This window comes from Camelus bactrianus, chromosome 16, assembly GCF_048773025.1.
Source record: "Camelus bactrianus isolate YW-2024 breed Bactrian camel chromosome 16, ASM4877302v1, whole genome shotgun sequence".
NCBI classification, from domain to species: domain Eukaryota; kingdom Metazoa; phylum Chordata; class Mammalia; order Artiodactyla; family Camelidae; genus Camelus; species Camelus bactrianus.
Window position 1 is genome coordinate 8,549,457 of NC_133554.1, and position 16,074 is coordinate 8,565,530.

Here is a 16,074-nt window from a genome sequence, read left to right on the forward strand (position 1 = left end):
ACTTCGTATCCTTTGGTGGAAACTGCCCCGTTCTGCTATAAAGGGGCAGGGGAGTGCTGAGAGGCCAACCTGTAGTCACAGGGGTAGCCCCAGCGGGCATTTGTTGTGACTCAGAGAGGGGGAGCCCCACCCACATGATGACTCAACTGGCCCTGCCTTGCCCGCAGGCCTGGACCCATTCTCTGGTCTGGATGGCTCTGTTCCATTATTCACCAATTCAGCTAGCACACTGAGGACCTAGGGCTGGATATGTCATTGTGGAAGGGCTGGGCCATCTGGCCAGGTAGGCCTGAAGCAGATGTTTAATCCTGGGCATGAAAGCAAGAAGCTCAAATTCCTAGACTTTGTAGTACCTCAGCCCTGTTCTACTCCCAAACCAGGATGGAGGCAGGCCGGTGACTGTCCTCCATCCTGACACCCAGGCTAAAACCACACAGCACCTTGTTAGTAGAATCTTTTTTTATTCAGAAAAAAAAAAAAACCCAAAAAACAAAAAAGTTTTCCAACCACACACAGGAAGGGTATGTATGGGTAGGGGGAGGTGTCCATCCAGCCCTGGCCCCCTGCCCATGTGGTTTTGGCAGCAATAAAGGGTGTAGGGTAATGGCCCAAAAATAAAAATGGTGTGTGTGTGTGTGTGTGTGTGGGAAGGAGAGGGGTGCAAAAGCAGTGGGGAGTGGTGGGGGGAAGGGACAGACGAGGTCAGTACTGGGAACGCCGCAGGTGAGAGGCCATTTCATAACATTTCTTGTTGATCATACCACCGTGGACACCTTCTTTGCCCATCAGCAGGACTAGCGCTGGAGGAAAGAGAAAGGAGGCTAGGACCCAGGTGTCACAATCCCACCCCCTGCCAGCTGTTCAGCAGCTGTCCAGCCCTGGGGGCTGTAACCCAACCTCATCTCTCCCAACCCCCCACACACAGGCAGGCTGTCAGTCACCCTGAAACAATAGGGCTTTTCAAAAGGGGAAAATCAAGCTTAAAGGCTGGAAAGGAATACAAGTAAAATTTAGGGGTCAAAGGCTCCTGGACTATTGACTCGTGTTCAGGCTAGAAATGGCTGTAGATCAGCCTGCCACCTCGAAGCTTTAACAAAAGACCTCAAGAGACAAGAGCTAAATGCTAACTTACAACCAACAGTCTACGTCCTCCAAGAAAAGTTTCTCATCTAAAAAGTCTCAAGGCAAAAAAGGAACTCAAGAGATAATACAATTCAACTTCTTTATACAATGAGGAACTGAGACCAAACTCGTGGGACTATCCAATGTCCCAGCATCCAGCAGGCTGGGAGTAGAAAGCTGGTCTGATCCCTTCATATTGGGGGATCCACACAGAAAAAGACCCCAAAAGATTAATATAAGGAGGCACATTAGGGATTTTGAAGCTAGAGAAAGGGTAGGATTCAGAAACTCACTCTTGGCAGTCATGGTGACAGTGATGTTGAAGGTGGGAGCTCCGCCCGTGCTCTTGGTACGAAGATCCATGGTAAATTCCCCGTCCTGCAGCAGTGAGTCCCGGATCACAGAACATTTCTGGCCCCCAAGCGTTAGCCCATTCACGAAAAAACTTGACCGGTCTTTGCCAACCAGGACACCAACCTCAGCAGGCTGGAAGGGGAACCAAGCAGCCATGAAGTTAGTCAGTCACCAAAGTTCCCATCTTCTTCTCAAAGGACCCACCTGACCCCCTACCTCTCCAGGGAGCTAAATCCCCTGGGAGGAGGTATACGTTATGTGCTTTTTATACATCCGTGAAATTTGAGAAACCATATGGACTGTTGAAAGCCCACAAAAAGATCACGATCCTCAAACCTAGAGAATGGTAACAGGAAGCGACGACACATTCGTCTAGAGACTTTGATGTATTTAATAGGGAAAGCAAACCCAGGATATAAACGGGGCCAAAAACCAGTGAGAAGAGTGGAGTGGAATAAAGTGGGGAGCCTTTGGATGCTCAGAACTCTCCTTCAGGAAAAGCAGAAGCGAAGAGGGGAAGGGAGGGGGCGGGCGAAGCAGGAGAAGCAACTTTGCCCTTATTTGGTCAAAGGTTCTGCAGGAGTTGTTAGGGGCCCGGACGCCTGGGTCTCCAAGTAACCTAGAGTTTAGGTCCAGGTATCTATGCTCTAAGTTGAGGCAGCAGATCCCCGGGGGCTTGCCGAGAAAGTTGAAAAACTTTTGGAGGGGACCTGGGGCTAGACCAGGCAAGCCAGCTCTCGGGTCTAGACACCCCAGGGAACCTATCTCCCCCTCCCCCTTACACCCCAAATCCCCACATCCGGTCCCCTCCCGCCCGGAAATCCCCTTCCCCCCTTTCGAACTTCCGCTCCCCCTCCCCACTTCCGGGCAGTGTGGACAGGGGAGGTGGTGATGGGGACAGCAGCAATCATCCCTTATTCCTTCACTTATACTGTCCTACAACTTCCCACGAAGTTCTCGTGCTCCAGACCCCGGCGGATGGCGGGAAGGGAGGGCGAGGGGACTTCCGGGATTGGTCTCACAGGAATGTTGAGTCCAACGTGCGAACTTGGGGGGGGGTGTGTGGCGGCCTAGCCCTCTCTAACGGAGTTGGGAGGGGCAGAGAGCCCACAGAAGACGGGCATGGGACCCAGGCCACGCGACCGGGGCTCCCTCCAGCGTAAGAAGGAACAATGGTGGAGGGGGCGCGATCTGGCGGCCGGAAGTGGATCTGGGGGTCCAGGGCTCCCCAAGTCCCTTCTCAATCACAATCCCCGGTTGGAACTGCAGCGCGTGCCCGCCCCGCCCTGGAGGAGGCGGAAGTCGGCCGCCGCACCGGGCGGCGCGCCCCTCCCCGCCCTGTGCCCCGGATGTAACGCCCCGTCGCGGAAAGCGGGGCGGCCGGCGAGCTGGGCGCCGCCGCCCGGGCCGTAGGACTCAGGGTGCAACAGAGAGACCCGCTCACGTGCAGCCGCCATTCGCGCCACTTCCAGGGCAAGGACCGGGTCACGGCCTTTCCCTGCCTTCCCCAGACCGCGCCCGCCCCCACCCAAGTCCCTCCCTCAGGGTCCGGCCCAACCAGTCCCCGAGACCGCGCAGGCCTCTCAGTACCGTGATGTTAACGAAGGTTTTCCCGGGGACGGCGGCCCAGACGGAGGGCGAGTCCTTATAGCCCACGATGGCCGCGTCCTGACAGGTCCCGTCCGCCATGAGGTTGTCGATGTAGGCGTTCCACCCGGCCATGGCGCTGCTGCTGGGGCTGCTCTCGGGGCTGCTGCTTGGGCCGCGGGCTGGGCTCGGGCTGCCTCGGGCTGGCGGGCGGGGGAAGGTGGAGAGCTTGGGGCACGCGCTGCCGTCCGGACCGCGGCTCTGCTAGCTGTGCAGCAGCTCTCGCACCGCCACTTCCTGCTCCTCCCCACCCCCCTAGATTTTTATTTGCAAAGGGCGGTGGGGGCGGGGCCTGCTCCCCATTCCCTCCCTCCCTCTCCTCCCCTGCCCAGATACCGAACTTTGCAAATGCAATTTAAAAAATCCCTCCCCCTATTGCAAAATTTGCAGAGTTCGATGGAAATTGATGTGAAAGGATGGAGGGGCGGGGGTGGGTTAGAGTTAAGGCTCGCTCCACTCCGCATAGAAAATCAGACTTTGGTGGAGGGAAAGAGAGTGAGTCAGAAGGAGGAAGGAAAGTGAAAGGAGAAATAATTAGCAAGCTGCAAATTTAGCAAATTAAAGAGGGTTTGGGGAACTCAGGGTTAAACGGAACGACTTCCCCTTCCCCCACCTCTGCCGGGGGGAAGGAACGGCGGGCGGCGGCGGCGGCGCGTGCGCCCGCGCCTGCGCCGGGGCTGGGAGGGAAAGCGCGTGGGGAGGTTGGGCCGGCGGCCGGCTTCCCGGGCGCGCGCCCGGGCGCGCGGGACCGGAGAGATTTGGACCCCATGCGAAGGCAGGCTGGCCGGGGACGTGTCTCCCGCCGGGCGGAAGGGGCGCGGGCGAGGCGTGCGCGTTGCCGCTCTGCACTCTTGATTTTATTTATTCAAGAAATAAGGGAGTAAAGGGAAATTTGACAAAATACCCCGGCCGTTTTCATAGTTGAAGGCATCCACCGGGGACGCTTCTACAACTAGCATCTGCCCAGGCGGCACAAGTTGCACTTTCCGAAGCCCACCCCGTCTCTAGGAGGATTATCCCTCGCGCTGGATCAGCTACAGCCTCAGGCCTCACCTCCATGTCCTAGCCCCGCCCGTCCCCAGGTCAGCAGTTTGGGTTACCCGCAGTGCCCCTTGGCCCCTCTCTTCAGAGGTCACTGAGCCCCGGCGCCAGCGGGGCCAGACGGGCAGGACTATTTTTCAAGGCGGAAGAATACCGAGGCTTCAAGATTGCAACTTTTTCAACAAGGGGAAAGTCCCTTCTACTTCGGCCCGTTTTTTTTTTTTTTTTCTTATTTGTCAGTAAAACTTATGCTAAGAACTTGTGTGCGATGAGTTTGCTCGCTGCCCACTGGGAAGCGGGTTAGGCAGGACCGGCGGCTGGTTTAGGTGAACTAGTCCCCGCTGGCCGCCCGGGCCGCTGAGGGGCTTGGCCGCTTCCGGTCCCTCGGGGGAGGGGCGCTTCCCGGGCGGGAAGGGGCTTCGCTCCTCTCCCATCCTCCCCGGCGGGGCGCGGTCCCTTCACTGCCACTCCAAGCCCCATGGGCGCCCAACGCCCCCCTAGCCGACGTTCCTCGACAGCCGTGGCTGAGTCACTGATCGGCTCGGGCGGGGCCGCAAGCGGGCACGTGGCGGCGCTCCCCGCCCGCCATCTCCTGACCTCTGGCCGGCCGCACCCCCTACCCCAGGGTGGAAATCTCCCAAGAGGGAGCGGCCAGAGATAAGAAGGGGAACGGCGAGATGGAAGACGGGGGTTAGGGATCCTGGGATGGGGGCTGGGAGACAGACACCACGGGGCAGGCGGGGCGGGGAGGGAAGTTCGGGAGAGGGCCCGGGGGTGAGTCACCGGGCGCCGGCCGCTCAGGCGCCGGCGGGAGGGTCCTCCGAGTCGGGAGCGACCAGCCGAGGCGTCGGTGACCCTCGCCCGCTGGCCCGAGCCCCGGTGTGCCCTCCTCTCCCTACCTCGGCTGCAGCCGAAGTCGGGGCGGACCACACTCCCCTCAGACCCGCCGAGGCGAGAGAGTCACCGAGGGCAGAGACCCACTTCCCTGCAGTGCTGCTTGCGGACCAGCGTCAGACTCTCGTGTAGGGCCACCCCCTCCTCCCATCCATTCATCTTTCTCACTCCTGATTCAACATCGTTCATTGATGGACCGGGACTGAGCCCTGAAGCGCTGGCGTTCGGTGGGGAAAGGGCTCCTGACAGTTCACCCTGGGCGATAAGTGCTGTCCCAGCGCTATCAGTAGGGCGCCGCGCCAACTCCAAGCGCCTGTCTAAATTCGTCTGCCTGCCTCCACCATCCCCCTTGCTGGCCCAGAGGGAGGATGGGGTGGAGCCGAGAGAGGCTGCTATGGGGACCCTGAGAGGTGAGACCCTCTCGCCTTCTTAGTGGGGACTTCAATTTTAGAGCTCAGAACTGGCCCAGCACCCCCTGCCCCTTCCCCTTCCCCCAGTGAGGATACAGGACACCCTGCAACCGCCCGCCGAGTGAGCTGAGCATGTGTGAATGTCAATCCTGCAGCCCCTCTTCCAGGCCCCCTCCCCAGCCCTACGGGGCTCAGGTTACCCCTGGCCTTTCCTAAAGGGCACCAGTTCCTCTTTAACCTTTGCAAAAGAGGAATATAGTCCCGGGGAGGGGAGAGACCCCCCATTCTGAAGCCCTTTTCCTGCTTCTCCCCAAGGGTAGAATTAAAAATAAGGACTTTCGTTGGTGAGTAGAAAGAAAGCAGGGGCTAGTCATTGACTTTTGGGAAGGGGGCAGGTGCCCAAGGCCAAAGGCTTCTGCTTTAGGCTGTAGTGGGCACTTGGCTGCCAGCCTGGCTGGAGGGGGCGGATGGAGAGGGAGAGGCGGGGCTGGCTGGGGTACAGGGTGGCTCAGGGATAAATGCGCAGCCTGAGAGGGGATGAGCTGACACTGTCCCAGCTGCAACCTAGACTCGGAGCCCAGCGAAGACATCCCAGGTCTGGTGAATCTTCCAGCCCCAGGGGTTGAGGGTGGTAAAGGGTGAAGGTGTGCTGGCTTGGAGAAGGTAAGGGAAATGTTAGCTCTTTTTTTTCTCGTGGGACTGGGGGTGCTTGAGAAGATGGGAGGGGTTGGAGCAGGATGCGGGTACCCAGGAATAAGGCAATGAGACTAAAGAGAGGCAGGCAGAGACAACTGAGAAGGGTAGTTAAAGTTGGAGCCAGGTGGGGAAACTTAGGGTTCCTGAGGATTTGGAGAAGGCTGAGGAGCAGGAAAATGAGAACTAGAATAACAGGAGAGGATTTGTGGGCTGGGAAGCCATGGAGATTGGAGTGCTTGACCAGAGGGTGAGGGGAGAAGGCGTGAGTGCAGCTTTGCGGGAGGTGGGGTTCGGTGAGTGGTGGACTTGAAGAGGAGTTGTAAAAGAGAGGCCCCCGGATTCTTAAGATGGGAGGGTGGAATAGGAGCTGTTATGAGTGGGGGAGGGGGCTGCGCCTGCCACTTTGGTCTGTGACCTTTTTGTAGGATATTTTTAGCTCCAGCACCTGCCTTCTTGGGGTAGAGAAGACTCTTAAAGGGCAAGGGACTTGGGGTTCCTTAAGGGATCAACTGTCCTCCCTCACTCACACCTCTTGCCCTGCAGCCATGGCTATGCAGAAAATCTTTGCCCGAGAAATCCTGGATTCCAGGGGCAACCCCACAGTGGAGGTGGACCTGCACACAGCCAAGGGTAACACAGGCCCATTGAATTGGTTTGCCGGGGAAGACCCCCAACTCCACCTGCCTTTGCCCCCCAACTTCGTGCCATATCCATGCCTTTCTCTGGGATCCCCTTCCCCTGACTTCTTCCCAGTCCTTCCTCTTCCAGCCTGGCTTCCCAGCAGGGAGAAGCACAAGTCTCCTTCTGCACTGCCTCCTGTCCCTGGGCTCAGAGGGGAGACCTCGGCCCTTTGTGGGTGGATGGGACTGTCTGTGAACTTCCAATACCTCCCGCCCCAGGCCGATTCCGAGCAGCTGTGCCCAGCGGAGCTTCCACGGGGATCTATGAAGCTCTGGAACTAAGAGATGGAGACAAATCTCGCTACCTGGGGAAAGGTGAGGAAAGACCGTGTGGTGGTGGTTTCAGGACGTGGCTCGTGATGTCTGTGCTGGGTAGGGGACTTGAGGAGCTGGGGGCCACAGGAAGAGACCTGACTGAATAGGAGATCTGAACCCCCTCCTTTGGCCTCTCTAGGGGTCCTGAAGGCTGTGGAACACATCAACAAGACTCTAGGCCCCGCGCTGCTGGAGAAGGCAAGTACAGAACACCTCCCCCTCACCCCCCACCCATACCCCTGGTGCTTCACCCCAAGCACCTCATGCTTGGCCAGCCATACTGTCTGTCCCAAATACCTGCATTTCTCTTTCCTCCAGCACATACACTGACGCCTGAGAAATCTAACCTCTGCTCTCCCCTCCTTAAACCTGCCCTTCCAGAAACTAAGCGTGGTGGATCAAGAAAAAGTTGACAAATTTATGATTGAGCTGGATGGGACCGAGAATAAGTGTGAGTGAAGGGCCAGGCACAGGGGAAGGGATGGGCGGAGGAGGGGTTGGGGAGAGACTGCGGGCTGAGGTCTGGTTAGGATTATTTCTGTGTCCCACATTTTGGGGCACACCGTAACTGGTGGGATTTGTATTCATTCCACAGGCATTTCCTGATGCCTGCCCTCTGCCAGGCCTGGGCCGGGCCATGGACACAGACGTGAAGCTGACACATTCCCCTGGGGTGGGGGTTCCCAGAACACCTCAGGCTGCTGGGAAGAGATCTGTTAACAAACTCAGTGCCCAGTAGTTTGGAGTTCTGGATTCTTCCTGGGGTAATCAGAGAGGACAGTCTAGGAGGTGACCCCAAACCCTGCGGGAGGAGCTCTTACACTTGCTTTGTAATTGCTTCCTCCAGCCAAGTTTGGGGCCAATGCCATCCTGGGCGTGTCCTTGGCTGTGTGCAAGGCTGGAGCAGCCGAGAAGGGAGTTCCGCTCTACCGACACATCGCAGATCTCGCCGGGAACCCAGACCTGATCCTCCCCGTCCCTGTGAGTGCAGCTGCCCTGTCAGATCCCACAGTGACTCCACCCAGTGAAAAGGACATAAGCAGCCCCTGGAAAAAGTCCACCTTCCAGACCCAGCTGCAAAGAAACAGTTTCCTGAAATGGAACTTCTCCTGCTGCGGTCCAGCCCTCCCCCTTTCCCACAATCCAAATCTTCCCTTTAACCTCTCTCTGCTTCTTTCCCTCCATGTAACCCAGTCCCTTCACATTCCAATCCCAGGCTCAGTAACTCCAACTTCTCATTCTGCCCTGTGTCCCTGCCCTACATCAGATCGAGAGCTTCTTTGTGGCAAGGATCTTGGCATTTTTTTGTATCTTCTTTAATCCTTATTAACCCAAATTCCCATTTTATGGAAATCCTTTTAGTTTAATTGCAGTAATAATGTTACCATTTATTGTTACTTACTAGGCAGATTGTATACGAGCATGAGCCCTGGAGACAAGCTGCCGGGTGAATCCTGGTTTTGCCCCTTTACTAGTTGTGTGATCTTAGGCAAGTTTATTGAACCACTTTATGCCTCAGTTTCCTCATCTGTAAAGTGGAGGGTAATAAATAGTACCCAGTTCTAGAGTGGTTTTGAGGAAGAAACGACCCAACAAAATACATGTAAAGCACTCAGCGCAGTGTCTGGCCTGTACTAAGTGTCATATCAGTGTTAGCAGCTATACCAGGCACATGCTAAGATCTTAACTTTCAGTTTCTCAAATTTTTCGCATAAGATCCTGCAGGTAAGCAGGTGGTATCCCCATTTTATGGCAATAAGGAAAGAGGCTCTGAGGAGTAAAATTACTCATCTTAGAGCACTCAGTAAATAGGGAAGCCAGGATTCCACCTCGACCCACCACCCCCAATCCCTTCTTGATCCCTCATACCTGGCCCTGGTCTGAGCACCCTCTCTCCTCTCAGGCCTTCAATGTGATCAATGGAGGCTCCCACGCTGGAAACAAGCTGGCCATGCAGGAGTTCATGATCCTGCCCGTGGGAGCTAGCTCCTTCAGGGAAGCCATGCGCATTGGTGCCGAGGTCTACCACAACCTCAAGGGGGTCATCAAGGCCAAGTACGGGAAGGATGCCACCAATGTGGGTGATGAGGGCGGCTTTGCACCCAACATCCTGGAGAACAATGAAGGTCAGTGTGAGCAGGGTCAGCCTGAGGGGCAGAACCCCTCAGTCCCCACAGAGGAGGGGGCTGCAACGACGGGGTGCACTGGGGCCTCAGGTGCTCTCTTGCCTTCTCCCAGCCCTGGAGCTGCTGAAGACGGCCATCAAAAAGGCTGGTTACCCTGACAAGGTGGTGATCGGCATGGACGTGGCAGCATCTGAGTTCTATCGCAACGGGAAGTATGATCTCGACTTCAAATCACCTGATGACCCCGCCCGGCACATCAGTGGGGAGAAGCTGGGGGAGCTGTACAGGGACTTCATCAAGAACTATCCTGGTGAGACCCCTGGGTGTCTATTCTATTGCTTCTGCTTGAGTCTCCAGGAACTGCCCAACATGCTGACATCAGCACCTCCACTGCCACCAACTCGGTCCTTCCAATCCTTAGCTCCATTGCAGTCCCCACCCAAACTCTTCTGACCTTTAACCCGACTCTGCCCCCTTCCCCCACCAGTGGTCTCCATTGAAGACCCTTTCGACCAGGATGACTGGGCTACCTGGACCTCGTTCCTCTCGGGGGTCAACATCCAGATTGTGGGGGATGACCTCACAGTTACTAACCCCAAGAGGATTGCCCAGGCTGTTGAGAAGAAGGCCTGTAACTGCCTGCTGCTGAAGGTCAACCAGATAGGCTCGGTGACCGAATCCATCCAGGCGTGAGTGCCTCCCTGTACCCCAGCTTGACCCACTCCAGCTACAGTCTTCCCCACTAACTCAAGTCTGACCTTCCCCTGGATCCTGACCCACCCCACCCTCCTGACCTCAAGGCTTTGACTAACTTTTGACCTGACCCCATGCCATGCCTCACCCCCACCACCATCCCTTCTCCCAGATGCTGCTTCTTCCCACCAGCATCTCAGAACCCAAATTCAAGATCAAGAACCGCCCCTTCCTCCCTCCTTCCCAAAGAACTTAGTCATTACCCTCCCCACAAAGTTGCCACTCCCCAGAACAGAAGCGAAAAGCACCCCCCATGCCCCCCAGCCCCTGGCTTTCCCACTGAGGAGGTCCCCCTGGGCCTTATTGAGTGTCCTCTCCACCCAGCTGCAAACTGGCTCAGTCTAACGGTTGGGGGGTGATGGTGAGCCACCGCTCCGGGGAGACCGAGGACACGTTCATTGCCGACCTCGTGGTGGGACTCTGCACTGGACAGGTACTCATGACTCGCCTCTGCCAAGTGTCTGACTGAGTTTTCTTGGGGTCCCTGGTCTCCTGTCCCAGAGATGAATGCCACTACAGGCTGTTCCCTCAGGGCCAGGCCCAACCCCTCCTCTCCAGCCTCATGTAACCCTTGGAATTCCTATTCCCTCCTCAGATCAAGACTGGTGCACCCTGCCGCTCAGAGCGTCTGGCCAAATACAACCAGCTCATGAGGTACAGTGGGCACAGGGGGTCTGGGCAGCAGGAGTTGAGGCCTGTCAGATTGCAATAACACAGCTCTGACCTTGTCTGCCTTCCAGGATTGAGGAGGCTCTCGGGGACAAAGCTGTCTTTGCTGGACGCAAGTTCCGTCACCCAAAGGCCAAATGAGAAGCTGGAGGCCCCAGCACCCTCCAGGAGAGACCTAGGCCTTCAAGCCCTTCCCTCTGAAATAAACACTGGTGCCAGCTGAGGCAGTGGCCTGCTCATTTGTAGGAGGGAGGAGATCTGGTCTCTGGGCTGGATGAGACAAGAGGTGGAGAGGTGGGGGCAGCAGGGGAGGACAGAGGGGAGAACCCGCTGGGACAAGAGGGGAGTGAGGGACTAGTCAGAGAGGAAATCAGGCTGCATCTAGAACAATGATGCTCACATTTTGGAAGGAGGCTGGGGGAAGCAGTTGCCATATGAAATGAAACTGAAGAGGAAATCACAGACACTGAACCAGCTCCAGGAGAGCAGGGTAGGGGACTGAGGGCCTGACATCACCACAAGGGGGAAGCTGGGGGAAGCTGGATCAGATCTGCCCATAAGCAGAAGTACACGGTCTGCAGAGGGCACTGCAGTGTCGAAGTCTGAGTGCTCCTGGTTGTTGAGGATGAGTGATGACCGGATCAGCCACCATTTCTGTGGAGCTTTGTGGATGTGGAACTGTTCTAAATATCTGACAGAGACTGACCTGGGTAATCTTTGAGACATCCTATCAGATAGATACCATTATTATCCCTGTTTTACTAAGGAAACTGAGACACAAACAGATAAAATACCTTACTCAAGGTAACAGTAAGTGGCAGAGTCAGGATCCAGAGCTAGGCCATTTGGCTGTAGCGACTGTGCTCTATTAAAGTGCCAATGTTTGGCCATCTTTGGCCACAAAAGCAATTTTATACTGTTCAATGTATAATTGTTTCTCTTCCTCTCCGGGACCCGCCTTTCTCTGTTCAGACAAACCAAGACATTGGGTCAAACAGTGTTTATTGAATGTAAAGTAACCCCAGCCCCACGGGGAAGAAAATTCCAGGGAGAATGGAGAATAATACAGATTAAATACCCACCTGTGTATTCACACAGACACACACACACATACACACAAAACACACACACACACCCACCCACATACATATCCAAGCTCCAACAGTGACAAATCAAACACCTGCTTCCCCCAGCCTGAGCAATAGCTGTTAGGAGGTGGTTCAGAGGTGGGGTTCCAGGATGGATTCTAATAGCAGCAGCCTCGTCCCTGCCTGCCCCCTGCCCTGCCCCAGGGAGCTGGGGTCCCTAGGAGGTAGGTGGCAACTCTTCCCCGCTCTGCCGCAGACGCTTCTTGGCTCGAATCTCATTCATGGCCTCTTCAATGGAGCGTGTGTCCCTCTTGTTGGCCACGGGCACTGGGGGCAGAGGGGAGGGTGGGAGGGCCTAGGAGTCCTGTGCTCTGGCCTGGCCTCCCCTCCCCCCATGCTGTGCTCCTGTCCCCTGCCCTCCCCAGCCCCCACCGGGGCCTCACCACAGCCGTAGGTCTTGTTGGCCTGTAGCATGTGGGCTGCATCCTTGGCCGCCCCCTTGCCAATAAGGTGGCTGTACTTGTCCTTGTAGTCGCTAGCAGGGCTCACCACCACAGGCCCCTGCTGGGCCGCCTCCTCTTCCTGCCGCTGGGCCAGCTCCTAGGTGCAGAGGTGGGGCGCCGATGCTCAGGGCCTGACCCCAGGCCCTCCCATGCGATGAGCCGCAAGGCCCCAGGGACTGCCACACATAACTCACTTTCAGCCTACGTTTCTCCTCTGCCTTCTGAGGGTCCCACTCCTCACCACGACGGTAGGAATCCAGCTCTTCATCTGAAGGTGCAAACTCCTAGAAGAAGGGGAGGGTGGGGGTCAAGGTTCCACATACATGTTTTACCTCATTGCTCTCCCCTGGCGGGGTACAGGAGAGGAGAGAGTGGGGAACTCAAGCCTTTCACCTTTTTGAAGATCATGACATAACGACATTCATCGTCTTCCCCGAAGGAGAAGGATGTCAGGCCAGCTACTTCCACTACATCGTGTCTAGAAGGGAGGGCGAAGGAAAAAAGTACATGGGGCCACGAGGGGGCCTAGCGCCTTTGTCAAGAGGATTCCCCCCACCCCGCCAGCCCTCTCAGGCCACCCTGGCCACCTATTTTCTGCCTCCCCCAGCGTGGAAACACTCACAGTATGCTCCTCTCTATCTTGTTCATCGGCTGAAACTTTTTCTTGATCTGCCCACTGTCTTGGATGAAATCAGACACCTCTTTCTCCATCTTGGTCGAGGGAAAAGGGAAGAAGATATGAGGTGATGGCTCCACCCCAACACCTGCCTTCCCAGCGCGGCCCATGGGCCTTCCCCTCCCACACGTTTCCCAGCCTCTGTGCCACTGGCTGCCAGGCTGCACCTCTCTCACGACATTTTCCAAAAAAAACCTGAGTCCTCAACCGTCCAATTCTAACTGATTGGAAGTCCTTCCTGAGGCTGCATTTGATCTCTCCAGTTGTTCTCACCCTTTTACGAAACTCCACTTTCTGTTGTTTCTCTTGCTCTTGTAGTTTCTTCAGGCGGGCAGCCTGCTCTGGGGGTGAGAAACAGCAGCATGAGGTGGAAGCATGGGTGGGGAGAGTCTGTAAGGGTTCAAAAGGGGTCTTGTGTCCACTGGGAGGTGTCAGGCTAGGAAGGTAGCATGACTGTTCATTCGGCAAGCATTGATTGTTATTTACTCTATACCTGGCCCCATGCTAGGCCCTGGAGTATAAGAGGATTAAGACACAGCTTTGCCCTTTAAGGGCTTACAGTTTAGTGAGATCAGAATCATGCTCAACCCCATCTCCCAACCCCACTGGGGAAGCCAGCTAGCAAACATTTATTTAAGGCCTACAACATACAAAGAACTACAAAGGAACCTGGGGAGGTAATGAGAACAGACCAAGCCCTGGCCTCAAAGAGTTTATCATCTCATCATATACATCAGAAAGGGGAAATTATTTAACTTCCTATTATTTTGTAACACCCTCCACTTCTTACTTCTACAGCCAGGATGAAGCTTAAATAGCTAATCTGACATTCCTCTCCTTTGGGAGTGTAGGTGTAAGGGGAACTCCCTACCCTTGGGTCTCACTGTCCCCTCTCCTCTTTCTGCCATTTCAAGTTCGATATATTCTTAAGAGCCACTTCTTCCACAGGATCTGAATCCCTTCAGCGGCACTGAACTTCTTCCTATTTTCCTCCTCACGCCAGGTCTTTGCACATGTTGTTCCTGCTGCCCGAAATGCTTTTCCTCCTCTTGCAAACTCTGAGATCCACCATGAGTCAGAGTTACTCACTTCTTCCTCTGGGGCCCAAGCACATTTGGTTCAGACACCCACTACAGCACGTGCTGAGAACTAACCTAAAGTAACTTTTGTCTTCCCTGCCTCACGATGAGCTCTGAGAAGGCAGTGACCCTGTTCACCTCCTATCCAGTTATTTTCCGTGGCTCCAGGGCCTGACAGCTCAGGAGCTCTCCTCTCTCAGACCTCAAGGGCTCTGACCATCAGTGCATCCCATCTTGACCACTGACTGTTCTCTAACTGGTCTGTGAGTCTTCTCTCTGTATCTGAGGAGGTGGCACAGGATTATGGTTAAGAACATAGGCTTAAAAGTCACACCTGGGTTTGAAACCCTGCCACTGAGCAACCGTGTAAACTGCAGGCAAATGACTAAAATCTGAACTTCAGCTTCCAGGTCTGTCAGTGGCCACTGGTGAACCCCACCTGGACAGTCATAGTGAGCATTAAATAATTCCAATTCCCTCAGAGCTTTCAAATACACATCTCTGCCTGTAGCACTTTGCTCCCCTCTCACTGAATTACCTGTTCTTCAGATCTCAACTCACTGCAGACTGGGTTAGGACTCGTAGGTCCTAACATCCCCTCTCATAACAATTACTTTTCTTTCAGAGCATTTATAAAGTTTGTTATTAAATCCCTGTGTGATCATTAACACGCATTTTATCAATGCTGCAGATTGTGGGCTCCCTGAGGGTACCCCTGGCCCCCAGCAATCATTCAGTAAATATGGATGATATTTCGGTATTATGCAGCACTCGAGCACTTTGAAGGCACACAGGCTGCCCTGGCCTTCCTCGGGAGGATTGGGGAGCGGGCGCCCGGGACACGGTCAAAGTCCATAGCGTTAGGAGTCGGTGTCCTCCCCAAGGTAGTCTTCTGCCAAACTCATTCACATGCCGCAGCGCCAGCAACCCAGGAGAGGCCTGGTACCGTCGGGCCGGCCGCGCCCTACGCAGGGACCCCAACTTGAGCCGCCTGCAGGTAAGTTACTCTGAGAACACAGGCGGGGAGACTATGGCCAATCGGACGGGGCAGGGGCATTCTCATCCCTCCAACCAACATTCGTGACCCGCCCGGGGAGCTCGGGAATTTTAAGGGTACAGAAGAGAGGAAGGTTGGAGGGCGGCGAGGGGACCAGGTTAAATGAAGTAGGATGGACATAGGGCGCCGAAAGGATGCAGCAACCAATTAGAGGTGCTGAGGATGGGGTGGACCAGAAGAAGGTCGAACAAGACTTAATAGGTAGACCTTTAAGTTAAAGTGGCCAATAGGGGTGATAGGATCGCGGATGGGCGTGTCCTGGGCCCAATCGGAATGGGGATGGGGTTGCAGGGACTCGAGCGCCGGGAAGCGGGAGGGGCCGAGCGCTCCAAGACGCCCTCCTGCAAACCGAAGGCGGGCCGAGAACGCCAAGGGTTTGGAGGCAGCCTACCAATCAGAGCACGCCACCGGCTGACAGGCGGGCTCGTCGGCGAACTGAAAAGAAGGACTGCAGAAGGCCAAAGTAGGGAGAGGCAGGGGCCGGCGCGGGGCTTCAGGTAGCCAATCACCATCCGCAAAGAGCAGCGGGCGGGTCCGCAGCCCTTTTAGGGACACGGAGGGTCTCAGAAGGGGCCCGCGAGGGGTCTTTCAAGGTTGAAGAGGCAGCATCGTCCAAAGAGGGAGGAGTGCGGTCCTGAGAACCGGGCGAAGAAAGGCGGTTGTGAATTTGGGGTCCTCACCTCGGGCCTTGCGCCGAGTCTCCTGGTCACCAAGGCTGGGTGGCTTCTCCATGGAGCTCAGGATGGAGCCCAGTAGGTCCGCCATCTTGGGAGTGACTGAGAGGGGGCGGTGCGTCTTAAAGGGAAGGGCGAAATGCCTTTAAGGCCGGAAACACGTCGGAGGCGGGAAACTACGCGCCAACCCCGCCCCGGCGCGATGCTGTCCGGATCCCCGCGAGCCCAAAGCCTCCCGCGAGCCCAAAGCCTCCCGCCAGCCGTAGTCCCGCCCCGTCCCCCGCAGACAG

The 16,074-nt window shown here is 55.9% G+C and overlaps 3 protein-coding genes across 7 annotated transcripts; 1 reads left to right on the plus strand and 2 right to left on the minus strand.

Moving 5' to 3' along the window:
- Positions 1-441: 441 nt before the first annotated feature.
- Positions 442-3,367, minus strand: PFN1 (profilin 1). The gene is made up of 3 exons (XM_010958891.3): positions 3,067-3,367; positions 1,416-1,608; positions 442-800 (listed from the first exon to the last, which is right to left on the minus strand). The coding sequence occupies exons 1-3, from the start codon at positions 3,196-3,198 to the stop codon at positions 703-705; spliced, it is 423 nt and encodes a 140-aa protein (XP_010957193.2). The 5' UTR covers positions 3,199-3,367; the 3' UTR covers positions 442-702.
- Positions 3,368-4,942: 1,575 nt separating this feature from the next.
- ENO3 (enolase 3) lies at positions 4,943-10,930 on the plus strand. 5 transcript variants are annotated; one of them, XM_010958888.3, is made up of 12 exons: positions 4,943-5,468; positions 6,708-6,794; positions 7,064-7,159; positions 7,299-7,357; positions 7,541-7,610; positions 8,007-8,140; positions 9,063-9,285; positions 9,398-9,595; positions 9,773-9,974; positions 10,363-10,471; positions 10,634-10,692; positions 10,779-10,930. In XM_010958888.3, the coding sequence occupies exons 1-12, from the start codon at positions 5,453-5,455 to the stop codon at positions 10,846-10,848; spliced, it is 1,323 nt and encodes a 440-aa protein (XP_010957190.1). In that variant the 5' UTR covers positions 4,943-5,452; the 3' UTR covers positions 10,849-10,930. The 5 variants fall into 5 exon arrangements, with proteins under 5 accessions (XP_010957190.1, XP_045375431.1, XP_045375430.1 ...); XM_045519475.2 differs by lacking the exon at positions 4,943-5,468 and adding an exon at positions 5,589-5,812; XM_045519474.2 differs by lacking the exon at positions 4,943-5,468 and adding an exon at positions 5,945-6,068.
- Positions 10,931-11,692: 762 nt separating this feature from the next.
- SPAG7 (sperm associated antigen 7) lies at positions 11,693-16,022 on the minus strand. Its single transcript, XM_010958887.3, has 7 exons — positions 15,791-16,022; positions 13,248-13,315; positions 12,921-13,009; positions 12,692-12,776; positions 12,493-12,582; positions 12,239-12,395; positions 11,693-12,122 (listed from the first exon to the last, which is right to left on the minus strand). Exons 1-7 carry the CDS (start codon positions 15,873-15,875, stop codon positions 12,013-12,015), a joined length of 684 nt encoding a protein of 227 aa, XP_010957189.1. The 5' UTR covers positions 15,876-16,022; the 3' UTR covers positions 11,693-12,012.
- Between the last annotated feature and the right edge of the window lie 52 nt (positions 16,023-16,074).

Bases quoted from the DNA above. Each gene is read 5' to 3' on its own strand.
- PFN1 (XM_010958891.3), bottom strand. From the start codon at position 3,198: ATGGCCGGGTGGAACGCCTACATCGACAACCTCATGGCGGACGGGACC. The intron at 1,609-3,066 runs GTACTGAGAGGC...TTCCCCTTCCAG, and splicing joins AAACCTTCGTTAACATCACG to CCTGCTGAGGTTGGTGTCCT. The intron at 801-1,415 runs GTGAGTTTCTGA...TCTTTCCTCCAG, and splicing joins TGTCACCATGACTGCCAAGA to CGCTAGTCCTGCTGATGGGC.
- ENO3 (XM_045519474.2), top strand. From the start codon at position 5,987: ATGCGCAGCCTGAGAGGGGATGAGCTGACACTGTCCCAGCTGCAACCT. The intron at 6,069-6,707 runs GTGAATCTTCCA...CTTGCCCTGCAG, and splicing joins GCGAAGACATCCCAGGTCTG to CCATGGCTATGCAGAAAATC. The intron at 7,611-8,006 runs GTGAGTGAAGGG...TGCTTCCTCCAG, and splicing joins GGATGGGACCGAGAATAAGT to CCAAGTTTGGGGCCAATGCC.
- SPAG7 (XM_010958887.3), bottom strand. From the start codon at position 15,875: ATGGCGGACCTACTGGGCTCCATCCTGAGCTCCATGGAGAAGCCACCC. The intron at 13,010-13,247 runs GTGAGAACAACT...CCCTCGACCAAG, and splicing joins AAGTGGAGTTTCGTAAAAGG to ATGGAGAAAGAGGTGTCTGA. The intron at 12,123-12,238 runs GTGAGGCCCCGG...CTCTGCCCCCAG, and splicing joins CAACAAGACCTACGGCTGTG to TGCCCGTGGCCAACAAGAGG.